The 27,438-nt window shown below is 40.6% G+C and overlaps 1 protein-coding gene across 1 annotated transcript in view; it reads right to left on the minus strand.

Moving 5' to 3' along the window:
• LOC140747991 (uncharacterized) overlaps positions 1-27,438 on the minus strand; it is a 167,213-nt gene that overhangs the window by 12,300 nt on the left and 127,475 nt on the right. Inside the window, exons 7-8 of the mRNA XM_073080669.1 lie at positions 20,551-20,646; positions 9,160-9,244 (exon numbers count right to left, since the gene is read on the minus strand). Of these exons, the coding sequence (XP_072936770.1) occupies positions 9,160-9,244; positions 20,551-20,646 (181 nt within the window). The remainder of the gene's footprint in view (positions 1-9,159; positions 9,245-20,550; positions 20,647-27,438) is intronic.

Genomic DNA, 27,438 nt, shown 5'->3' on the forward strand with positions numbered 1-27,438 from the left:
GTCAATTGTAGAATGTTGGCACTTGTTCAACAGAACACAATAGCTACGGAACAGGTTTTCAATACCCGTAGTCTACGTTCTACTGTACTACTACTACGATACCTACTATGTCACTTCATGTATATGAAAATTAGCTGGCTTTGTATTTTCTATCTTCTGACTTATTCTAAATAGTTTTAATGTAGTTTAACTGCCACTTATTTATCAAATAACGTAATGTTATGTCTATTCAGTGCTAAAACACTGTATATATTTGCAGATATACTTAACTACGCTAGTGATTTGCTTGATCTTTACTATATAAACTAAGTTTATTTGCGTTAAACAAGTACCGGAGTGTATCCACGAATTAAACTAATCAAGTATCACAACATGTTCGTATCGTGAGTCGTAGAATGTTACTACTTGTTCAACAGAATTACAATTCTATCTTTTACATAAAACTGGCAATTTTTATACAAAAGAAAAAAATATTTTTTTACTTATACGTTTTAAGCCACGGCTAGAAATAATTAACTAAAATAAGAAGTGACGAAGCAATATTACTTCCGGTTTCAACCGCTCCCATAATTTAGACACATTTAGGACATCTCTTATGTTAGATTTCGTCAAGTCGTATACGAGTATCCGTAGGGTTTGCCAAACGATGATACATAAATATAAAAACATACTTGCATACGGTCGAAAAACATTACCCTCCGCAATTGGTCAAAAAGCTGTTTTTGTTAATACAAAAATGATGATGATGATGATGATGAAATATGATGATGATGAAAAATGAAATGATAATTCATTTCATTCGTAGAAATGACTTTATAACTCACTTTACAATTAAATTAATTACGTTTGTAATTTCTGATAAACAATTTATTCGGCACGTTTCATTACACACATTGTAATCGCGTAGATTCCCTCTCTTATCAATATGACTCCCATGTCAATTTCAAGTTCAGATACGATTGTCAAAGGTTATATCCGGCATGCGCTAACAAGGGAACTCATTATTCGAAGCGATCTGTTTACATCAGACTTTAGGTACACAAATGAAAATAAATATCATCGTAGCTCGAGAACAAATTGCTATATTTTTAATGGATTGGAAAAGCTGGAGGACGTCTGCAAACCAATGGATAATTTTATTGTATTTTATTTGAAGAAAACTTGTTTGAAAGGTATTATAATTGTACTTAGAAATATTTATTTTATGTTATTGAGGGACCGATAACGAGTCTTGTCGTTGCTCTAAGACACAAAAAATATCCATACAAGACATCTATATATATAAAAGCGAAAAGATACTCACGTTCAAAACGTATTAATCAAGGTTTTGCCAAAACTACTGAAGCTACAATCATGAAATTTGGAATATAGCTCTATTTTATAATGTAGATGCGCACTAAGAACGGATTTTTTGATTTTCCACCATTAAGGGGGTTAAATGGGGGTTGAAAGTTAATATGAAAGTCCGTCAGTTTTAAAGCAAACTGGATGAAAATTGGTATTTAGCTTTCTGATATAAATTAATAAAAATCTAATCTAAGGGTTTTTTTCAAAATCAACCCTAAAGGTGGTTAAATAGGGGTTGACAGCTTATTTTAAATTTTGCCATTTTGAAAGCCAGCACTATGAAAGTTAGCCATTGCTTTACTGGTTAGATATAAAAGAACTTTAGTTCTACCGTTTTTGGAAAATCAACCCCTATGTGGGTTAAATAAGGGTTGTAAGTTTGTATGGAATTCCCCCAGTTTTGATGTAAACTCTATGAAAATAGGTATTTGGGGTTTCGATTAAAAATAATTAAATACCTATTTCACCATTTTTGGAAAATCAACCCTTAAGTTGGTAAAATAAGGGTTGACAGCTTATTATAAAATTTGCCAATTTGAAAGCCATAACTATGAAAGTTAGCCATTGCTCTACTGGTAAGATATAGTGGAACTTTAATTCTACGGTTTATGGAAAATTAACCCTTATGTGGGTTAAATAAGGGTTGTAAGTTTGTATGAAAATCCCCCAGTTTTGATCTAATCTCTATGAAAATCTGTATTTAACTTTTTGGAAGAAAATAATTAAACACCTATTTCATCGTTTTTGGAAAATCAACCCTTAAGTTGGTAAAATAAGGGTTGACAGCTTATTTTAGAATTTGCCAATTTGAAAGCCAGCACTACGAAAGTTAGTCATTGCCTTACTGATTAGATATAGTGGAACTTTAATTCTAGCGTTTTTGAGAAAACCAACCCTTATATGGGTTGAATAAGGGTTGTTAGTTTGTATGAAAGTCCCCCAGTTTTGATGTAAACTGTATGAAAATCGGTATTTGGGTTTTCGATAGAAAATAATTAAACACCTATTTCAATATTTTTAGAAAATCAACCCTTAAGTTGGTAAAATAAGGTTTGACAGCTTATTTTAAAAATTTCCGATTTGAAAGCCAGCACTATGAAAGTTAGCCATTGCCTCACTGGTAAGATATAGTGGAACTTTAATTCTATCGTTTTTGGAAAATCAACCCTTATTTGGGTTAAATACGGGTTGTAGGTTTGTATGAGAGTCCCCCAGTTTTGATGTAAACTGTTTAAAAATCGGTATTTGGATTTTCGATAGAGAATAATTAATCACCTATTTCATTGTTTTGGAAAATCATCCCTTAAGGTCGTTAAATGGGGGTTGGAATTTTATTTCAAACTCCGTTAATTCGGAAGCAAGGTCTATAAAAATTTGCATTTGGCTTTCCTGTTGGAAATAAAAGAACTTTTTAACACCACTTATGGAAAATCTACCCTTAAGAGGGTAAAATAGGGGTTGAAAGTTTGTTGGGAAGTCCGCAGATTTTGAAACAAAGTCTATGAAAATTGGTATTCAGCTTCCTGATTGTAAATAATAGAGCACCTATTTTACCGTTTTTGGAAAATCAACCCTTAAGTTCGATTAATCGGGAATAGAACTTTATTTTAAAATCCGTTCATTTGGAAACAAGGACTGTAAAAACAGCATTTAGCGTTCTGGTTCGAAATAATAGAGCTTATTTAACACCCTTTATGGAAAATCTACCCTTAAGAAGGTAAAATAGGGGTGGAAACTTCGTTTAGAAGTCCGCAGATTTTTAAACAAAGTCTATGAAAATTGTTATTTGGCTTTCTGATTGAAAATAATAGGACATCTATAAAACAGTTTTTGGAATATCAACCCTTAAGGTTATTTAATAGGGGATGGAATTTTATTTTAAAAACCGTTTATTTGGAAGCAAGGACTGTAAAAAATGTAGGTAATTGGTTGGGAATGATAGAACTTTTTTAACACCATTTATGGCAAATCTACCCTTATGAGGGTATAATAGGGGTAGAAACTTCGTTTAGAAGTCCGCAGATTTTGAAGCAAAGTCTATGAAAATTGGTATTTTGCTTTCTGGTTGTAAATAATATATCACTATTTTTCAGCATTTTTAGCAACTCAACAATCAACCCCCTTAGGGTGCTATAAGTAAAGAAATTTTCTTAAAAAACCGTTATTGAAGTTACTTCCTTTGGCGTGTCTGGAAAAAGAACGAGAGTGCAGAGAAGTTTAGTGTAGGGCGAAATTCCACCGGCCGTAGTAACATATATTTTTAACATGGCAATGTATTGCGCGTGCTGAAGTGCAGAACAGCGGTTTTTTAGGGTTCCGTACCTAATAAAATATCCGTAATGGATAAAAACGGAACCCTATTACTAAGACTTCGCTGTCTGTCCGTGTGTCACAGGGCTCTGTCTCTGGAACCGTAATAGATAGACATGTGAAATTTTTACAGAGGTTGCATAACGGTGGCTGCTATAACAACAAATACTAAAAATAAAAAAAAAGTTGAAAACAAAAAGGGGACCCCATACAACAAACTGCTATTCGTTATTTTTCCAACTAACTTTTGAACCGTTAGAGGTAGACAGTTCAAATTTTCACAATGTGTGTACTTTAATGGCTGCTGCAATATAAAATACTAAAAATTAAAAAAATTAAAATTTTGGTTGTACTGAACCCTCCAGGTGCGGGTTTGACTTGCACTTGGCCAATTATTAGTAACGCACAGACAGACCCGCGGGCCACAAGGGAAAGTCGCGGGCCACACACCACCCGTGGGTGTCGGGTTGCCAACCACTGGCGTTGAATATTAGCTTCCAGAAATTTGCTGATAAAGTATTTATTGATGCATATGTACGAGTACATAGGATGTTTTTGAAATTCTACTAAGGAGGTAAAGGAAGTGTTATAATGTATGTATACGGTAATCTTTTAGGTTCGAACTTAGAAACGTGAAATTTCAGATAACGTCTATTCATACAAATGCACGACCACGTGGACGGGTGCAAATTTTATATATGATAATGCGTAAGTTTATTCAAATTGGCCTACATTTTGGTATACTGATTAGATACGTCGCAACTACTTTGGACACACTATGTGCCAACATTTTGTCCTGCCGTGGGGTATGGTTGTGGTAATGCGTGGATTAGTGATGGTGATGTGATAGATACATAGATCTTGGATTAAAATTTTGAGCTAGAACAGGGCTACAGTATCCCCTGCCTGTCGTACGAGACTAAAGGGGGACTTCTGGAGTTGCGGGTGGTAAGAATGAGAGCTCTAATCGCCCAGTCAGAGATCCTGGAAAGAACCACTGTATGTAAGGCCCCATAGATGGACGGTTACTATGGAATAGTGTAAATAATAAATATTGTATCCTACATGAAACTTATATTTTAAATAAAGTTTCATTACAGTCCACTAATTAGAGTTTTAGTGTATGTTTCTAAAGAAACCTTGACCAATTTAGGTACACAGTGACGAAAAAAAAGCTTTTATTAATTAAATATTAATGCTACTTTTTCGTTAAAATTGTTAAAGGTACAAGTTTACGATTACAGTTGTTTGTATATCATATCAAATTTTTTTACGCGGGCGAAGCCGCGGGTTCTGCTAGTCAAAGTATACAAACTATTTTTTTTACTTCGGAGTATGTGTACAATGTACATATTTTTCTTCAAACGTCTTCGTTCATTTTCAAGTTGAAGTAATTTCACTTTGACCCCAAAAAATCGCTGATTTTAAAGGAACGATAGACATTTCATTCAAAAGTATTTTCTTTGGTACCTACATTTTTTAACAGTTTTATGCAACATAAAACGACAATGAAACGTATTCTTCTAAATCGTTTAAGGTCGAGGCGGTGCAATATCAGCTAGTATGTCCAACAATAGTGAATCAAATGTGTGGAGTTTACATACAATTGTCAAAGGCCATTCCTGTTCTCTGTGCTAACAAGATCATGAACATCGAGGTCTTAACGAACTAGCACAAAGTTTACTAACAACAGTAATCGAATAGTTCTGGATCCCTCTGAATTTTTATTTATTAAAAGCGTCTAACTCTAATTTCTCTAGTATCCGTGTGTTCGGAGGACATAATTACCGTAAAACATCGTGTCAAATAAAAACTACGCATTTATATGGCTGTTTTCGTATCACAGCCATACAAATGCAAATTTATATATATTATCTCTCATATGAATTATGAAAGTATTTTTATACAACACAAAAAATCACCGTCATGATGACTTTTCTGCTTTCAAACAATAATCTCATCTACCTTCAATGGATTGATTTTTTTCAAACTTAACATAATGTCCTTTACAACTTAAGTATATGATGCATCTTCATATATTTTTCTTTATATCATGTCAGCGAAGCCAAACGAAGCAGACAGTAAGTAGATAACAACAGTTACACAAACGTGAACGAGTTCACATTGACAAAGGCCATTTCCCGTCCTCTGTGCTAACAAGAACACGAACATCGAATGAGGACTTAACGAACTAGGACCAACTTTGCTACCTAACTACAATGAAACATAGTTTTGAAGCAGATTTAAAGAGTATTTTCGATTGAAGATATTTTAATAGCAATATCTATTAATTGATGTTAATATCATAATGGTAATTACTGGATATAGTAATTATAAACGATGTTTAAATTGAGCTGCATCTACAATAAAAGTGCTGGCATTAATTTTAAAAGTAATCATTAATTAAACTACTAATAATTCTAGAAGTATAAATCAATGGAAAACTGAGTCTATAATATTCTTGTGTTTTTTTAAATTATTTATTCACTCTCAAAATTTTCAATTGAATGAAGAATTTGAACTCTATGTATCCATGGCATTCATAACCGATTCGAATCAACATGAATCCGAGTGTGACAATCTTTTTTTTATTTCTATACTATATAAAACAACAAGGAGGAATGAGTAAACAGTTAAGGCAGGAGATGATAATTGGAAATGCACGTTTGCTTGCTTAGCTAGTTGACATAATTGAATTAACTAACAGACTTCGTTAACCTTGGTTAACAGAATACGATTAACTGACGGACGTCACAAAACATATAGATATATGACTTTATTACTGTAATCTTTTGTCAGAATATTTTTAAATACTGAATTTACATATTAGGTGGTAGAAAGTTTTGTGGTTCGACTCCGGCGGCACCACCGCCACACCTATTTCTGCCTATTAACAGTAGTGTTAAGCACTGCTGTGATCTGGTTTGAAGAGTGTGGTAAGGGAGACATACTTCTCTGAGGCCTTCCAGCTTAGTCGACCGACCTCAAGTAGGAATATTTAATCCTATCTTGGGTTGATTACAGATGTCAAATCCCGTCCAATTGGGCGGCAATAGCCACTTACCATCAGGTGGACTGCATGCTCGTCTATTACTTCTATGTTATAAAAACAACTAAAATACTCAAAAACAGTCAGTAACTTTGTTTAACATCAAATAATCTGATAATGTTAAAGGTTATTGTTATTCTAAAGATATCGCACCAAGGGTTCGACCTTTATGATGCTTTCCTGATAATAAATTATCGATAAAATGTAAACGTAAAATACTTTGTTTCAGCAAATCAACATAGGTACGTTTTCTAATACATCGTTTGGAAAATGTATGAAGTATCTGACGAAGGTAGGTATGTGACGTAAGAGATTGAGAGGTGGTAAAACCCTTAGTACTATACATAAATCTGCTTATAACAGTAATGTTAATGTTTGGTACTATTAATTTGTAGTAAGGAGGAGTGACTTTTGACAGAAAGCAACCTGCGCCATAAAGCGGTTATCATACCAGTTTGACACACAAAGAGTTTTGGGTTCGATTCTCGGCCAAGCATACCCTAAATTCAAAGCTTCTTTTTTCTCAAGGAGTACATCTAAAGTCTTTTACAGTTAAATTGGTTACATTGTAACATTCGGCAACAGTAATTCACCCGAACAAAGAACGAGATCAAACGGTAGGTCCAATAGGGCAATTGGAAGGGCACGACATATTGCCCTAGTACATTGACCCCGTGTCACATATGAACCGATAACACACAGCTGGCTTCCATAATTTGATTTTAGAATACCACAAAGTAGGATACAATTTACGATCTTGTCGATAAAGATTTTTTATTGGTTTATAGTACATATTGTTTCGATATAACGATAGTAATTTTACAGACTAGGTACACCTAACGAACCTAGCAAAATGGCCACAATCGATTAATACCAGTCCCAGCTTCGATTCTTGCTTGTATATAAAATATGCTGATAGATAGTGACAGCCTGAGTGATGTAACTTTATATTGAGTAAGTTAATATTTATATATTTTACACAAACTCGACCACAACTAACTAAAACTTTTTATTGATGAAAATCACGTTAGAAAACCTATATCACATATATGGCCGAAAGTTTTGAGTTTTCAAAAGTATGTGACTAGAAACATTCATAGAAATACAATTAGCCAACGTAGCTAACTTTAGTCTAAACTCATTCTGAGTCTTCCCAGCAGTGGGCGAGTAATGGGTCAATCATCATCAACCCATTACTGTCCCACTGCTGGGCACAGGTCTCCTCTCAGAGTGAGAAGGATCAGGCCATAGTCCACCGCGCTGACCAAGTGCGTATTGGTAGACTTCACATACCTTCACGATTTCTTTTTTTTTATAAATCTCTCAGGTATGCAGGTTTCCTCACGATGTTTTCCTTCACCGTTTAGCAAGTGATAATTAATTTCTAATACGCACATAACTTTGAAAAATCAGAGGTGCGTGCCTGGGATTTGAACCTCGGACCCCTCGATCGAGAGGCCGAGTTTCTTAACCACTAGGCTATCACTGCCTTAATAGGTTAATAACCTACTCTAAAGCAAAAGACAAAAAAAGCCACTCCGATACCATTAAGGAGTTAGTAAGACACAACAAATAAAATTAGTACCAACATCTTAAGGCTTAGGATGCTCTTAGCTGCTTACTGAACCCATAATGCGAGTTAGCTGTTTAATTAATTGGCTAATCGAAAAGCAAGTTTTAAACCTTTGAGGTTTTTGAAACTTTGTAATACTCTACCGAAGTACATTTTATTTGTAAGAACTTTTGAGGTTTCGTAATTGGGAGAGAATGATCGTTTAACCTTAAATAACCGACCGTGTTAATAAAATGGCCGATTAACATTATTATTAATAATTTAGTTTAAGACTTTCGATTTTTCTCTATCGAAATGTATTACATTTATTTTGATGCCAATAATTGATATTGCAACATTAATCTATCATCGATCGTCGGTAACTTAACGCCCATTATTAATAATCAATCTATCCAACATCATGTCTACAAACGATCGACATTTGACAATGTCTGCATCATCATCATCAACCCATTACTGTCCCACTGCTGGGCACGGGTCTCCTCTCAGAATGAGAAGGATTAGGCCATAGTCCACCGCGCTGGCCAAGTGCGTATTGGTAGACTTCACATACCTTTAAGATTTTTATCTCTCAGGTTTCCTCACGATGTTTTCCTTCACCGTTTAAGCAAGTGATAATTAATTTCTAATACGCACATAAATTTGAAAATCAGAGGTGCGTGCCTGGGATTTGAACCTCGGACCCCTCGATCGAGAGGCCGCGTTTCTTAACCACTAGGCTATCACTGCAATGTCTGCATACTTACTAAAAATTGATACGTTCGACCTTTGGTTGGCAACATTTGGAGAGATTGAATATAAATAACGGGCGTGTATAATGTATAGTCTGGGTCTGGGTGTTGGCCTATGTTTGTAATAATAAAGTAACGAAGCATCTTACCGTTTCCGATACTTGTATATGATGAGCACGATGAACGCATTGCCGATGAAGAGCGCCGCTATAAGCAGCGACGGGATGACGATGTCTGGAAAGAAATATGATTGTTAATAACGAGACAAAGATAGATTGATAGTCCCATGACCCATTGATGAGCACGGATTGACTATAATTGACGAATAAATTACAGCACACTCCAATGCTGCGTCAATGCGGATTTTTTCTTATAATATAGGAGTGCAGTCCACCTGATGGTAAGTGGCTACTGCCGTCCCATGGACATCTGTAATCAACCCCAGATAGGATTAGATATTCCTACCTGAGGTCGTCCACAGATGCGCCGCTACCCCTGAGGACTAAGCTGGAACGCCTCGGAAAAGTATATCTCCTTTACCACACCCTTCAAAACGGAAGACAGTAGGGCCTAACACTGCTGTTATTAGGCAGAAATAGGTGTGGCGGTGGTGCCGCCGGAGTCGAACCACAAAGTGTTCTACCACCTTCAATTATTATTGGGAGTATGCTGTGGATTAGTAGCCATATTTTTATAATATTCAATATAAGATATTTTTATAATATTCAATATTGGTAATGGTAAGTGACTACTGCCACCCACGGACATATGTAATCAACCTCTGGTAAGATTACATTCCTACCTGAGGCTAGTCACAGATGCGTTGCTACCCCTGCAAACTAAGTTGGTACCCCTCAGATAAGTATATCTCGCTTACTACATCCTTCAAAGCGGAACACAGAAATGCTTAACACTGCTGTTATTGGGCAGAAATAATATATCAATCAAAATATTTGCACAAAATCTATAAAGTCTACGACATCATTTAACGTTGGCTAACAAACAGACAGGAACGCTTAGCGAAGCACGCATCAAGTTTAACCACTAGCGGTCACCCATCCAAACTCCGATCACACCCTAAGTTTGGTAACATAGTAGTACAGAGTAGAAGTAGAAAAGCTCGTAATGCGCTTTGTAAATCTATTAATTATTATAAAATATGAGATACCATGTAAATCATCTGCCATTATGATTATTTATGTCATCCATATCTGACATATAGATGGTAGAAAAAGACATAGAAAACGAAAGTTTTCTCAACGATGGTAAACTTTTCAGAATAATTGTCACTAAGTTTGCGATTAATTGCAGTTCGTTACAATCGGTTTGCGAAATTACTGCAACTCGAATTTTACCTTTCGCGAATGATTTGCATGAAAAGCGCCTTCCTCGAATCTTTGTGGAAGTTTGAAATGCAGACGTTTAATTAATATCCGAGGTGTAAAATAGTTTCCGAGAGCAGAATGGAAGTTCAGGTTGAGTAAACATAGGATAAAATAAAGCACCTAGAAGGTTAAGTAATATAATTCAATTTTATAAATGTAATATCTATTTGTGTTGAATATTTGTAATTATATAGATATTCATGAATTTATTTGAATTAGATATCTACACTAATATTATAAAGAGGAAAACTTTGTATGTTTGTTTGGTTGTAATGAATAGGCTCAAAAACTACTGGACCGATTTTAAAAATTCTTTCACCTTTCGAAAGCTACATTTATCTATGAGTAACATATACTATATGAAATATATTTGATAAATAGTTAATGATAAATTTGGCAACATGCATATTATATTGTAAAAATATGTATATAAAGTATTTTTCAAATAAACTAGATTTGATTTCAATTTATTTTTGGGATGATAGTTCGAAAATTATTGACCTTTAGTATTTATTCAAATTCGATTTTAATGTAGACATTTTGAATAGAAGTCGTAAATACAGTTAACTGAGGCTTTTCAATTGACTCCCCAGGAATAACAATGTATCAGTGGTCGACTTGAGGACTTCAATCTTATTCGTGGTTGTTTACAATTGCTCACTTAATTCCAACTTCAATTTCGAATAAAAAAAAATGAAAAATACACACAATCTACCTACTATTGTGATTCGTATGATAAATATTAATGACGATATGGGGTTGCAAAATAGAAAAGAGCGACTAAATCAATCACAATAAACGCATAGGGGTCAACGCCCTGACGACCAACTTCTAAAAGTCAAAATACGTTATATATACATAGTTATAACATATATTCAAAGTAAAACGGGCATTATTACTGAAAAAAAGTTCCTAAAAGACAGATAAGTTTGATACTAATGTCGCATTTGAATGCTCTGTCATTCAGTTCATAAACGTGTTAGTAATATGAAAAAAGCAATATTAAATTATTTCAAAGTTCGGATACTAGTTCGAATGGAATAGCATCAACTATCAAAAAGTATTCAAATTAGTAACTATTAACAGTTTCCGTAAGTTAAAATAGAAAAGTTAAAATTTGTTGCAAATTATAGCTGCCTTATATTTTTCATGATATAGGAGTAGCAGACGAGCATGCAGACCACCTGATCGTATCGCTATTACCACCCTTGAACATTTGTAATTAACTCCAGAGACGATTAAATTCCTTCCAAACATCGGTCACAGGTATACCGCTACCACTGAGGACTAAACTGAAATACCTCGAAAAAGTATGTTTCCTTACTCCTTACTAATTTACTTGCTTAACGCTGCTGTTATTAGGCAGAAATAGGTATGACCGTGGTGTCACTAAAGTCGAACCATAAACGCCTTACCACATCGAATAGTGACAAACGCACTATTTTGTTATTTCAAAACACACTATAATAATTAACCATCGCAAAATTTCAAATACGAATTCGGTAGTCGCAAGTTAAAATCGAAACGCTAAAATTAGTGAAATGCAAATGATCGCTTCCTTTGCGAACAATTTGCATTAAAAGCGCCTTTCTAGTGTTTGCGGGAACTCTTCGAAATGCAGGTGTTTAATTAATGGCTGCGGTGCTCTTGAACTGTTGCCAACGGTGGAGGCAACATTTTGAAAAGTGTACATTTTATTTTTTAATTATCAGTAATTACGATCAGGTAATGTAATATAAGTAATTATACGTCTCGGTACAATAAAACCGGTCTTGTTTTTTTTAATTTTCGGGTGTGTTTAAAATTTTCTTGTGAGGCATAGCGACCCGGTTCTGGGTTCGATTCCTTTTTTTTTTTTTTTTTTGGTTACGAGGGGGAAACCTTCAAAAGGTACCCTATGCCGTGGGAGCGGCACGGGGTTATGTGGGATTCTTACCGCACTAAAACCCTCCCGGTGGCCGTCCTCGGCGCTGCGTAGAGAACTCCGGGATCTCCAAAGGAACGCAACCGGAGTCCTCTTAGCGCGTTGCCCCATCGGGCTCTGCTCAGGTGAGCTTGACGCTCGCCACACCGTCTGGTGGGCACGACGGTATGCGACCACACATACCGCCGTCCTTCCCGGGGTCACTAGCCGGGCAGTTCGAGCTCCCACTCTTGCCGCCCGCAACCCCGGAAGCCCCTTTTAGTCGCCTCTTACGACAGGCAGGGGATACCGTAGCCCTATTCTGGTCCCGGAACTACAGGGACACCGCGCCGGTGGACGTTATCTACGCCCGCGGCGACTCCTCCTCCGAGCGGGTTCAGCGCGCTCCCTAGCTCGCTCGGCGTCTTCCTTCGCGGACATGACTATGTCGCAGAAGGTGATCATGCCTTCCCAGGCTTCGCTGCGCTGAACCATCGCTCCAACAATGGCGGCTGGAGACAGGTCCGGTCCCACTTTTGACACGAGGATCCGCCGCTGAGACTCCCACGCTGGGCAGTACTGCAGCGTGTGCTGTGCGGAATCCTCGTGGTGCCCGCAATGATGGCACTGGGCAGTCTCCTCCCTCTGTATCCTGTTCAGATACTCACCGAAACAGCCATGTCCGGTGAGTATCTGGGTCAACCTGAAGGTGACACGACCTTTGGCAATGAGCCAAGCCCGAAAGTTCGGTACGATAGCATCGACCACCCGTTGGCGTATGTTACGCGGTTCCAATAGCCGATCTCGCCAGCACCTCAGAGCGCGCCACCTGGCTCTCCTCCGAAGCACTTCGACCGTTTCTTCCGTGAAAGGTTCAGTCCTCTGACGGAGGAAGCGGATCTTATTAAAGACCCGAGCATCCATATCCGCCAGAATGTCTAGGGGCGGAAACCGCCCCAGGACTGTCGCCGCCTCGTACGATATGGTACGATATCCCCGGGCGACTCTGATCGCGATCGTACGTTGAGCGGAGTTAAGTTTCCGCGCAAGACGCCGGCAGCCAGACAACCTGTCCGACCATACCGGCGCCCCGTAGAGGGCGATCGAGCGTATCACACCCGCGTAGAGGCGGCGGACTTCTTCCCTTGGTCCCCCGAGATTTGGCAGCAGTCTGTGCATAGCACCCGCTACCTTATGAATCCGGGGGACGAGACGGTCAAAGTGCTCGTTGAAACGCCAGCGGCCGTCCAGTGTTAGGCCAAGGTACTTCATGTACCTGCCTATCCGGACGTCCGTATCACCGACACGCACTGACGTCTCAGCTGGTACGATACTCGGCCTGCGGCCGTGGAACCACATCGCCTCGGTTTTATGGGACGCTATCTGGAGGCCCAACCTGTGGATGTTCTCTACGACGCGTGCCACCCCGAGCTCTGCTAGCCGAGCCGTCCTGCTGAAACACTCCCCTTCGGTGAGGACGAGGGTGTCGTCGGCATAGCAGACGATGCTCACTCCATCCGGGAGCACCGTTCTCAGCACCGCGTCGTAAGCGATATTCCACAGCAATGGCCCCAGTACCGAACCCTGCGGTACCCCGCGCACGACGCTCCTCCCGCGAACGCTCCCATAGCGGCCTGGGAAGCTGACGCGTCTGTCCGACAGATACGCCTTCAGGACATTCCGCAAATAGGAAGGCACCTGATGGACAGACAGCCCGTCCATAATCGCACTCCAGGGTAGAGAGTTAAAAGCGTTGACTATATCAAGGCTAACCGCCAAGACTACTCTACCCTGGGAGATGGCCTGCTCTGAGAGCGTGCGGACTCGGAGGATCGCGTCGACAGTCGAGCGCTGCTGCCGGAAGCCGAACTGGTTTTCGGACAGGTCCGGGCCGTGGCATACAAGATGCTGGCTAATCCGGGCGGAGATGATCCGCTCGAATAGCTTGCCCGCCTCGTCCAACAGGCAAATGGGTCTGTACGCTGATGGAGAGTCTCGAGGCTTGTCCCGTTTGTGCAATAGTACTAACCTCGCCCGCCTCCACTCTGACGGAAAACTTCCGTACTGGAAGCAGGCGGTGAACAGTCTTCGCAGCCTCCCCTCCAGCACTGTCAGCGCTAAGACCCAAGCCTGCCATGGGATTCCGTCCGGCCCCGGCGCAGTATTTCGCTTCGACATGCGCTTAACGGCACCGTCGAGCTCGCTCTCCGTCACCGCCAGCTCCTCAGACCAGGCAGGGAGATCCGGCAGCGCCGCGGAGAAACCCGACTCGTCAGTGGTTCCTGGGAACAGGCTGTCCACCACTGTGTCGACGAAAATCGGGTCGAGGGTTTCCGTCAGTGGAGGCACCCATGGACGTAGCCTACCGAGCACCATCTTATAAGGGCGCCCCCATGGGTCTCGGTCCAGCCCCTCCACGAGTGCGCTCCAGTTCCGGGCCTTGCTGTCGGCGATAGCGCCCTGAAGCAGTGTTGTTGCGGCCCGGTACTCTACGTACTTCTCCTGCCGTTCCGCGGCGCTAGCCGTTCGGCGTCGTCGAGCCCGAGTGTACTGGCGTCGAGCTTGCAGGCAGGCTGCGCGCAACCGTGCGATGCGCTCCGTCCACCAGTACACAGGGCGTCTCCAGCCAGGTCTGACCCGCGGCATCGCGGAATCGCAGATGGCCGTCATGTCATCCCTGAGCCGGATCGCCTCCTCTTCGGGATCGACCTGGGTATCCCCCTCAGCGGTGTTGGACCAGTCCACGACATGGGCAGCAGCGACGAGCGAGTCCCGGTTGAGACGCTTTCGTGCCCACCGACGTGGATGGTCGTTAGCCTGGCGGCGTGTGTCAGCAGCCGGGAGCTGCAAAACTACGTCTAGCAATATGTGGCGATGGTCAGACAACGTGACGAGATCTTCGGCCACTCTCCAATCCGTGACCAAGCGCTCGGCAGAAAGAGTCGCCCACGAAAGATCAACAATCGACTCTCCCTGCCAGCGCACACACGTGCTGACCGAGCCACGATTAAGCAGACGCAGGTCCAACCCGGCCGCCCACTCGAGCGTTGCCCGTCCTCTGACGCTATCGCGCCTGTTTCCCCAGGCCCTCGAATGAGCGTTAAAATCGCCAAGCACGATCACAGGGCGGGGAAGACAGGAGCGTACACAGCTTGTCAAACGGTCGAGAAACGTCTCGTATGCCGCCAGACTACAATTGGGGGAAACATAACACCCCAACACCGCGAGGGGACCCCACTCCACCGCGACTATGCCCCGCTCGGAGTGAAGTTTGGAGCATGGAGGATCACCCACGCCACCTGCCCAGTACACGGCGACGGACTGCACATCGTCTCCGACCCATCGCGGATGCTCTGGAACTCTATAGGGCTCCGCCACCACTGCCAAGGCAACCAAACGGTCCACGAGGCATTGCTGGAGCAAGTCCTGCGCCCCGCGGCAGTGGTTCAGGTTCCCCTGGAGGATCTTAAGTGACGGAGACCTATCCATCAAGAGTCCATCGCTTCCACTGTTGGACAATGGGACGAAGCGCTTGAACGCGCAGGCCCATCTGTCCGTGTTGAGCCGGCAGCCATGACCGCTGTCTCGCTCACTCCGATGCCCCGGCGCCTTCGCTTTGGCGGCGTACACCTTCTCCCACCGAGCCGATGGTCAGCTGGGCGACCAAGGTCAGCACACAGGGCGCATTTTGGCGACTGTGCTACGCATTGGCTCCCCTTGTGCCCAGGCTCACCACATACATAACACAATGCACTCCTGTCTTTCGTGCTGGTGCATTGGTGCCGTGCGTGACCCATCTCAAAGCACCGGAAACATTGGAGCGACCTAGCAGGCAGCACCTCCACTCTCGCGGACACCCAGCCGACGAGGAGTCGCTTGGCTGCAGCCAGCTTGTGGATAGCCGTAAGGGGACAGCGTATCCAGGCCGTCCCCAACGCCGAAGGTCTTCTCCGGATCTCTCCGACCCTAACGTCGCTAGCAATGCAACCGCAGGCCTCGGCGACTGCGTTGGCGACGTCTTGTTGGGTGACGGAATCGTCCAGATCCATCACCCTGGCCTCCCCTTGCTTCGTGGGCCTGACCACCCTGACGCCTAACTCCGCGACAGCCTCCTGCAACTTTCGTGCCAGGGCGTCGGCTTTCCCAGCGCAATCCTCGCCAGAAACCTCCAGGAGAAGACCGCCGTTTATGGCCTTCTTCTGCCGCAACGCAGGAATGCCTAGGTCGGCAAGTTGGATCTGGCCTTTCGCGGTCTTCATCACCTCCGCATAGGTGATGTCCGACCCCTCAGGTACCGTGACTGCCACGGCCGCCGACTTCGGAACTCGCGGAAGCCTCTTAACCGCCTTCTTTTTGCTGGCCCGCGCTGGCTCGGTTGCTCGGGCTGCTGACGGCTGTGCTGGTTTGGTCACAGACCGACGCCGTCGGGTGACGTTCCTACCTCGTCCGAGGCTCGGGAATTGCCTCCGATTTGGTTGCAAATGGGCCGAGGGTCGCTCCTTTGCTCGGGATTTGCGCCCCACGACTGTGGCCCAGGTACCCTCCTGCGCGGCCGAAGTCGAAACAACTGGAGGCCGCACCAGCGTTGAGGTCACTGGTAGGTGCGAAGGCACAACGGGTGTGGCTTTCTGCATCAAGGGGGGCCGGACCGCTCTGCCCGGGAACAATTCGTCCCTAAAGGAGGCCAGCTTCTGGTCCATTATGTGCCCAATCTTTTCCATTAGAGCATCCTCTCTGGTTACGGCTCTCCTCGTCTCTGAGGGGCGAGGCAGCTCTGGCCTATTTGGGGCGTTCTTACGGCGCAACTCGTTCAGCTCCGCCGTAAGGGCGTCAAACTTCCCGTGCAGACCAGCAAGCTGGGAACGCAGCATCGCATTCTCCTGTTCCAGGTGTGCAGTGGTTGCCCGCTGCACTACCTCTGTCGTTGCTGCCTGCACGTGGCGTACGGCCAAACGGATGGTTCGCACCAAGTCCCCTTTTAGATTGCGGGAACTGTTTGCCGCCTTTTCTATTACCTCTAGGTTTTCGATTATTCGAGAACCTAGGTCTCCAGTAGGCTGCTGGGTCATATCTTTACCTAGTTCCTCCGCACTAGGCAGGGAAGCCTTCAAATTGTTCTTGGCCATTGGGATCCTAAAATCGCCATCTCCTGCCGACTGGGTTTTCATCGGCTTCTTAGTTGGCCGTTCGCTTCCGCTACTTGTCGCCGTAAGCGCCCTTTTACGGGCACCTGCCGACATGGCTGTGGACTGTTCAGATACTCCTGACAAAAGAGAACAGTCCGACAACTCATCTGCTTCTGACGAGATGGCTGGTGTAGGTGGAGCTACTGCCCTACCGCGCCGCGTTTTCCTCCTCGCCGCTTGTGTAGCAGGCAATGTGTTCTTCTCGCAAGCTAATTCGGAGTCCAGTGTGGGAATGCATGGGTTGTGTTGACGGAGGTCGGCGGATTGCCGACATACGAGGCAGTTGCTGCCCCCCCCAGAGTACGAGGGGCTGCCCTCCGCCGTAGCAGAGGGGCGGGATTCTCCCTTTCGGGTACCCACCTGGGGACTACTTTTACAACTAGCCTTATCCATTTTCGCATCTTTTTTAAGGGGTGAGCTCCCCTGGGCCGCTCTTAGTCTGGTCCTTCACCCTTTGCCTTCCGGTATGAGTAACTCTGCCGTATAGCCTCCGGGATCATTAGGACACACAAGCCCCCCCACCACGACAAGGTGGCAGCCCGTTCGGGGGGGCTGGGTTCGATTCCTGGCCAGGCAGATTAATAGGGTAAAATTAGGAATTTAGATTTATGTTTTGGGTGTGTATCCCTGGTAGCAATGACGTAGGAAATCCTAGTGTGAGGCTTTGACTTTCATTTGAAGTTTGCTAACGTGTACTTTTCGGCGAGGTGGACTTTAGCCTAAACCCTTCTCAATCTATGAAGAGATACGTGCCCAGAATTGAATCAGAAGTGCGTTGATCATGATTCATATGAAATATTATCTTCACTTTTGCTTTAGCAACTAGTGGAACTAGTGCACTGGTAGAAAATTCAATACTCAAGTTAAGATTTTTCGAAGTTTTTAAATTAAACCTGATTAAATTAATGATCACCTACTTTTCCGGTGAAGTAAAAAAGATCTTTAGTGAAGTAACATTCGGCACTTGGCCAGCGTGGTAAACTATGACCTAAATCCTCACTCTGACAGGAGACCCGTACCCAACAGTGGGACAGGCACAAATTGGCGATGAAGGGTAAAGTCGTATAAACCCATTATTACACGGACAAATCCACAATCCAATTTGTCTTATATAAAAATAAAGTTAGTTTAATGCCTTAATCCAATAGAAAGCGGATTGTCGCTTTTCATTACGTAACTCCAATGTTACATGCTTCCCAACTTAGGCGCCGATTTAAACTTTTCTCTTTGTACCACTGCAGTGAAATGACCTCTATTGTTCACATTATTAATTAAGCTGCCTTTTCAGTAAGTTTTTGAGTCTAGACTATCAGAGTCTAACAAGGCGTCTTTGAATGAATGCAAATGGTTTTCGAAGATTATACGCATATACGCATATAAAAGTTTAAATATTTGTTAATGATTTCAATTTTAAAAGTGCTTTTTTAGATTCGATTCCATATCTGGGACATCTTGATTGAATACAATGTTCATTTAATGGACCACAATCCAGATTTCTACCTCTAACACCTAATTGCAGAATTATTATAAAGACAAAAAAAAACTCGTCAGCGACCCCATAATTTTGAAGAATCCAACGACACATCATATGTTATAGTTAAGCCGTTTTGATTGCAGAGCGTAGCAAAGAATAAGTCGTATCTACAAACATGCACTTATTAACATTACCCTCTGTAGTCTGATACAAAGACCTTCACGTAGTTGAGAAAACAATGCCGAAAATACGAGTAAACACTTAAATATATATATTTTTTTATTTTATTTTTTATAATATAAGAGTAGCAGACGAGCATGCAGTCCACCTGATGGTAAGTGGCTACTGCCGCCCATGGACATCTGTAATCAACCCCAGATAGGATTAGATATTCCTACCTGAGGTCGGCCACAGATGCGCCGCTACCCCTGAGGACTAAGCTGGAACGCCTCGGAAAAGTCTGTCTCCCTTACCACACCCTTCAAACCGGAACACAGCAGCGCTTAACACTGCTGTTATTAGGTAGAAATAGGTGTGGCGGTGGTGCCGCCGGAGTCGAACCACAAAGGGTTCTACCACCTTTATAATATATATATATATATATATATATATATATATATATATATATATATATATATAGGCTGTATATATATATATATATATATATATATATATATATATATATATATATATATATATATATATATATATTAAACCATAGGAGAATCGACGAGATTTGAAAATCGCGTAACTCTGAATTCGCGTAAGTCGGGGTAGCAAAAGTCGGGGTATTACTGTACCTAATTTGCTACGAAAGCAAAGTGACAATCTCATTTACACGCACATTTATCGCGATATACATTGCGTACCATTTCCCGATAAAAAATCGACGTTTAATATCAAAGGTCGTACAGTATTCAGAGCATGATTTGTACTCAGATAGCTCACAAAGAAAACGTTTTGTATCTTTATGGGCGCGTTCCGGAGGCAAATCGGTACGATCTTACGAGCATCTCGCAATCATGTTTTGGCGTTTTGGTATCTTTATCGGTATTATTTGACGCTAAATCTTCAAAAGTGCGTTTTGAAAAGGTGTTTATATAAGTAGTCGTTGTTGTCAACCCATTATTGTTCCACTGAGCACCGGTCTCTGAGTGAAAGGGGTTAAAATCATCGTCCACCGAGCTGGTTAATTGCGATTTGGTAAACTTCACAGTCCGTTAAGGATTTCTTTTTCTACAGGACACTCAGGGGTTTGGTTTTCTCGCGATCTTTCAACGATCGATCATTATTGCAAGTGATAATTAATTTTTAATACGCAAAAACTTTGTAAAGTCAGAGGTGTATGCCTGGAATTCAACGCTCGACTGAGAGGTCAAGTTTAAAAAAATGTCAAAGGGGTATTTGCAGTGAACCAGTGTGGCTCACTCTTAGAGGAGATCCAAGCCCAGCCAACAGTGGAACAGTAAGAGGACGACGATGCTCACTTGCACCCTAATAATATCTGAACTACTTATCACTACGTGACGTATCACTTATAATTTTAATTATAAACAAAGTACCGTAACCAAAGAAAAAATTGTAAGACTCACCGACTATCATGTTAGCCTCGTTGTGCGGCAGCTTTGTATCTTTATCGGCACCTTCCGGAGACGAATCGTTCCCGACGACCCCTGGAGTCGTCTCCTCTGCGAACAATCAATTTCACATTAGAGCTACGTCGGCTTTCTTACTACAATTCTGGAAACAAATACTATCTAAAAGTAAATACCATGAAGGCATTACGACAAAATTGTCTCTTAAGAACTTAAGAGAAAGATTTATTTATAATATTGAATATTTATATACGCATATCGACATGTTAAAGTCTTTGGACCATTTTAATCCTATGTGGAATACCAAGTATTTTACCAGAAATTAATTATCACTTGCTTTAAGGGTGCAGGGAAACATCGTAACCTATAGCTAAGCCAGAGAGTTGGGCTAAAAAACGTGCGAAAGGTACCAACCGCTCGAATTTATTTCTTACTGTTACTTATGTAACTCATTCAAAATAAACCAATTCAAAAGTCATTGTTAAAATGCTACTTCGAAGTAAATAATCTTTGAATAAGATTTTTAAATTAATTACAGCACAGCAAAATTATTTTTCGTTACTTAAGCATTACTTCACAAAGGTTGCCTTATTAAATAAATGTTCAAATTTTCATCAGAGAATCAATTCAATCAAGTATTTCGTAATATTCTATTATCAGCCTCTTACTAATTAAAATGAAACCTTTCAATGTTTGCTTTGGTTTTATTTGAAAAATGACGTTAACAATATTTCATTCGCTTGCCATACATAATTTAATTTATATTTAATAACATCTGACATGCAGGTCTCAGGTTCAATCCTCGATCAAATTGGTTTTATATTGCGTGGATAAATTAGAAGTTTGGAACGAAGCTTACTTATATAGTATTCTAAGAACACTATCACATGAGGTTCTTCGAGAAAGGTGCAAAAAGAACTCTTCCTCCAAACCAATATTGTATATCCGTTATGAGGTATTAACGGCGACTTCTGTAGTGCTACAAATGCGTATGTGTGGGGGCGAGAAAATTAGTACTAAATTAGGGTTAAAGGGTAGACACGGCCTTCCTTTAAGCTTTATTATACAAAACAATTATAGTTTAAAAACTAAAAACCACGCTGAAATCGCACAAGAAAAATCGTTAATGCTAATTTCTGACGATTCTGATGGGGAGATGGGATAAAATTATTAAAATCGTGTATTGTCATCGGTTCTTGATAATTGTTTAAAATTTTAAATTAATCGGTCCGTTTAAAGTGGGTAAAAATTGAGTTCAAAGATTCTGTTACATACATAGGTACATAGATACAACCCAAGCTAATAAAAGCATGGTAAAAATACACAGAATGCCCTATTGCTCATAAATATATGATATTATAGACGATGTTTTAATATATTATAGATTATTTATCTATATATTATATATATTATAGATGATGGTTTAATATCAACACTAACTCTACAAGTCTCACTATGCATAAGTAGTATGCACCAATTTAAGTTACACAATATAATATTCTATTTTCACCCCCAGGCAAGCGACACCCCGTTGTTCTCAAAATACGTAATATCCCCGTGGGGAAAGTTGAAAATCATCTCGACATGTATTTTAAATTAAGGTGGTAGAACCCGTTAACTTATTTTTGTTATTAAGCGCTGTTATGTTCTGAATAAATGTGTGGTAGGAAATACATGAGGCATTCCAATTTAGTACTCAATGGTACCATTTTTTTTTTGTTGACGAGGGAGAAACCTTCAAAAGGTACCCTATGCCGTGGGAGCGGCACCGGGTTATGTGGGATTCTTACCGCACTAAAACCCTCCCGGTGGCCGTCCTTGGCGCTGCGTAGAGGACTCCGGGATCTCCAACGGAACGCAACCGGAGTCCACTTGCCGCGTTGCCCCGTCGGGCTCCGCCCAGGTGAGCTTGAAACTCACCACACCATCTGGTGTTCACGACGGTATGGGACCACACATACCGCGGTCCATCCCGGGGTTGCTGGCCGGGTGGTTCGAGCTCCCACTCTTGCCGTCCCCAACCCCGGAAGCCTCCTTTTAGTCACCTATTACGACAGGCAGGGGATACCGTAGCCCTATTCTGGTCCCGGAACTACAGGGACAACTCAATGGTACCAACTTACTCAAGGCTCCAATTATAACTAAAATTAAATTGTTATAAGGGAAACACTAATACAGAGCTTTAGATAAGAGCTTTCAGTTTGAGCTTTGAGCTTTGAAATACTAAACTAACACTTTATAAATGAAAATTAAATGGACGGAATACTACTTATGCAATTTCTGTTATGTCAACATAAACTAAAATATTTGTATGCTTATATTACGTCATAATCTATTATGATTACAGCCCCCAAAATTTGAGTGTCTCAATCCCGCGCCTTTGACAAACATCCGAAAAAAGCTTTGAGATTTGACGTTACTGCCATCGTTAGCGTATTGAGCTTTCAGTTTGAGCTTTGAGCTTTGAAATGCTATACACTTTATAAATGAAAATGAAACAAACGTTATGTGACTCGTGTGAAAACAATTTCGTTAGAGCTGTAACTTGAGATTGTTTACTTAATGTTCAATAAAGAACATGTTTATTCGTTTTGTTAAAGCTTCAGGCAGCTTTAAGTAAATTTGAGATTTATTTTCTTTACGAGTGTTTGTTCTCGTGTGAAGGGTATGGTAACAATTGTGTTATTCAGTCGTTTATACTTGAATTAAGGCCGCTAACACACATGAGTTTCGAGTTAGATAGAACTCCTACTAAATTTTGGTAAGGATACCTAAATTTCGCATTGATAAGAAATGGTTCGACTCCGGAGGTACTACGGCTATACCTTTCTGCTTTCTGCTTAATAACAGCAGTACCCTTACCATGAGTTTTTACGTTTTGACAAATATGACTGTTTTGGTATTTGTTTACGTATTTCCCCATACAAATTCCAATCAGCGCCCCTAGTGGATTGTATCAGAACTATAGTGTCAGTAACGTAACATTAAATGTCTAAATTGACAAAATGTCGCTTTATGTTTTGTCTCTCTTTCTTGCGAGGCAGACAAAAAGACTTGAGAACTTACTTATTGTTACGTTTTCTCAGTCTACTGAAGCAAACGGAACAGAATAATGGATTGAATAAACGTAACGTAAAATTATGGGATGTTTTGAAAACTCATGGTAAGGGTACAGTATTGAACGTCGTTACGTAAAGATTTGAAAAGTGTGGTAAGAGAGAAATATCCGAGGCACTCCAAGTTAGTCCTATGAGGTAGTAGCGCATTTGTGGCAAACTCAGATAGGACTCTTATCTGAAGTTGATTGCAGATTTCTGTGGACGGCAGTACCTAGCCATTTACCATCAAGTACACTGCACCCTCTTTTCTTTACCTTTTAAAAAGTTTATCTTTTAAGAATACGAAAATTGTTTTCTACTTTTTGTTGTATTTACCATTTAAGTAAGCACAAACTATTTTCTTTTACGAAATCAATCACATAGAACAAAGCGTAATGACGATATTCGATTAGGGGAGGGACGGGGGTTAATTTCCAAAGTATTGGGGCAACTTGGCAAATTCCATAGGGGCTCAGTTAATTCATCCCCGATCCGAAAGACCGCTATTATGAAACATTGACATACTTGCAAGGGTTTACAAATATTGTAGGGTCGCATATTACTTGGGGTGAGGGCACATAGCTTCTACCATATTTATATTTCGTTTCTATTATATTCATATTAAAGTACGTTGTCAACCAATTATTGTCCGACGAGTAGGTAAGGGTTTCCTCTCAGAGTGATGGGTTTTAGGCAATAGTCCACCGTGCTGGCTAACCTTTTGTTCATGTCTTCCCTTAACCACACCCTTCGCACCAGATTTCTGCTACTATAAATAGACAGAATTAGCCCCAAATAAGAGCAACCAAATTGTGAAGGAGGTATATAGAGAAATAGTAATTCAATTCAAATTCTTAAATTTTGAAAAACAAATATTTTTATTTCGTAACCCTATTACAACTAATGCATCAATTTGGTCTAAAAGCCATAAAATAATCCCGAAGGAACATACATTCTGTCCCGAAAAATAATGTCCCAAGGATAACGTCCCGACACCACAAGTAATGTGACTTATGGCCAATTATAGCCCCCGAGGGACGATAGGGTTGACTCTTTGTATCTTCGAGCTAGACAAATGGGTACCGTGCCTATGAGACCTATTAACACCGATACTAAATGACAGTGGAGTATTGCACCCCTGGATATAATTACAGACTTCAAAGCTTTGTGGTCAAGAAAGGCTTAGACTATATATGAGTCTGCAGGGAGAGGGTTAAAACTGTATATCTCTGAACTAAACAGTAATGGAAACAAATGGCCGTAAACAGTCATATTAAGGATAACGAATTTCAAATTAAATAACACTAATTATGCAACAAAAAACGAGATTTTAATAAAATTATGTTTTTATTAACGGATATGAGTCTATTTTTTCAATTTTCGATTTCACGCTGAAAATCTAGGTATTTTAGTGTTAAACTTCTTTCCCGTTACGTTATTCGCGTATACGACGCTGTCAAATTCAGTCCAACCATTTTTATATGAAACCGTACAAACAAATAAACAAAAATGTCTAACATATATTTTCAAAATGACCAAAGAAGCACAGATTCCAGTGTTATATTATTACTAGCTGACCCGGCAAACGTTGTGTTGCCATATAAATAAAAAAATGGTAAGGGTGAACAACCCTTATCACTTAGGGGTACGAAAAATAGATAGTAGCCGATTCTCAGACCTAATGAATATGCATATAAAATTTGGTGAATATCAGTAAACCCGTTTCGGAGGAGTACGGTAACTAACATTGTGACACGAGAATTTTATATATAAGATGATATTTAACTAGAATATTTTTATGTCCGCTCTTATGGATATTGTTCAGGACTTATTCGCGATGCATTCATGTTATTCGTGTATGGCCGCCACCAAGACGTGCTTTTAAGCGTCTATCTCCAGCAAGATTTGTGTTTCAGCAAAGGGAGATCGTCTGGCTTGGTTTTCATACCTGGGATGCAGCCATACTATGCTTAGCACTTTGAAGCTTATATATATACAAAATGTTGACAAAACTTCGATAGCGTGATTCAGAAAAACCAATAGTCCCATCTCTTGACCTGTGAAAAATAACCACAGTTTCATGATTTATACCCTGTATTCTTTAGGATAATATAAAACACATACAAACGATTCGATTGTATATATTTACGTGAATAGCGAAGTAAACTGGTCACAAAAGACGCATATAACTAGTTATGGCACACAATGGGTGCTAGAGTTTAATCTTCAGCAGTTTAATTTAACTAAAACAAAGAGAACGCCAAATAAAGCTGGTAAACGTAGATTGCTTTACCCTAACTTTAATAAAACATTACGTTCCGAGGAATATTCCCAAAGCTGTATCTTATTTTGAAGGTTCTTCGCATTCTTAGTGTTTGCATAAAGTTATTAAAACCCAATAGTACTTGTCAAATCTTTTCTAGTTGATCCCCAGTGTTTTTTGATAAATATTTTAATTTTTAGGATTATATGCTGAACTGTATTTCAATGCCTCGTTTTGTATTGCATTGTTGTTTTTTTCAGAAAATAAAATTGGGTTTATGATAATCACTAGTTTTTGCCCGCGGGTTCGCCCGCGTTTAAAAGAAAATAATATAACATACATACATAAAACTGAAAATTCGTACCTTAACTTTGCTAAAGATCATCCCATGATCAAATGCATAGTTTACGATTCAATCCTTACTAATATCGATTAAAATAATCGATGTTTTGGGTCCAAAAGATCGATTCTCCGATTAATCGATCTTAGATCGCCATCCCTAGTTCACGTGGGATTTCCGGGATCAAAACTATCATATGTCCTTCCTCGGGTCTCAGACTATCTTTGTACAAAATTTCATTAAAATCGGTTCAGTGATTTGGGCGTGAAGAAGAGACAACCAGACAGACAGACAGAGTTATTTTCGGATTTATAATATTAGTAAGGATAAGGATTTATATTGATTATCATTACGAATGTATACAAACATAAGTATTTGCACAATTCGATGAAACAGAATTCAATATTGACAAAACCATCTTGATTTTGATTTAAAGAAAGATAACACGATGCGCTCTGATTCAAAACTATTATTTCACCTCTGAGATAATTAAGAGGCCACGAGCATTTCGGCCACGGTCAGGAGGCTTTTGTGCTTAATTAAAATCCACAATTAAAACGAAAACGTTTATCGTCATCTCAAACCAGAGCAAAATGTTATGTCATTAAATTTTCGGTAATGTAATCACAGTTTTTCTATTTCTTTATCTATATTACCTAAGAATACTAAACTTTAAAAAACAAATGTACCAAATAGGTACATAATACAATTTTAGTCATGTATGTGCCTTTGCCATTGAGCAGTGATAGCCTAGTGGTTAAGAAACTCGACCTCTCGATCGAGGGGTTCAAATCCCAGGCACGCACCTCTGATTTTTCAAAGTTATGTGTGTATTAGAAATCAACTAGGTATCACTTGCTAAACGGTGAAGGAAAACATAGTGAGGAAACCTGCGTACCTGAGAGAATTATAAAAAAAACTCAAAGGTATGTGAAGTCTACCAATACGCACTTGGCCAGCGCGGTCGACTATGGCCCAATCCTTCTCATTATGAGAGGAGACCCGTGCCCAGCAGTGGGACAGTAACGGGTTGTTGATGTTGATGTGATGAAAACTTTGGGAAATATTGGTCCATATATTTCTAAAATTCAGAAACATAAATCATTTGGGTTTTACGAACAAATATCTTATTATGATATTAAATAACTTATATTATTTTCATTTAAAGAAAGTACCTTACCAAG

This window comes from Epargyreus clarus, unplaced genomic scaffold (assembly GCF_041222505.1).
Source record: "Epargyreus clarus isolate Ecla_fem2 unplaced genomic scaffold, WU_Ecla_fem_2.2 ptg000015l, whole genome shotgun sequence".
NCBI lineage: Eukaryota > Metazoa > Arthropoda > Insecta > Lepidoptera > Hesperiidae > Epargyreus > Epargyreus clarus.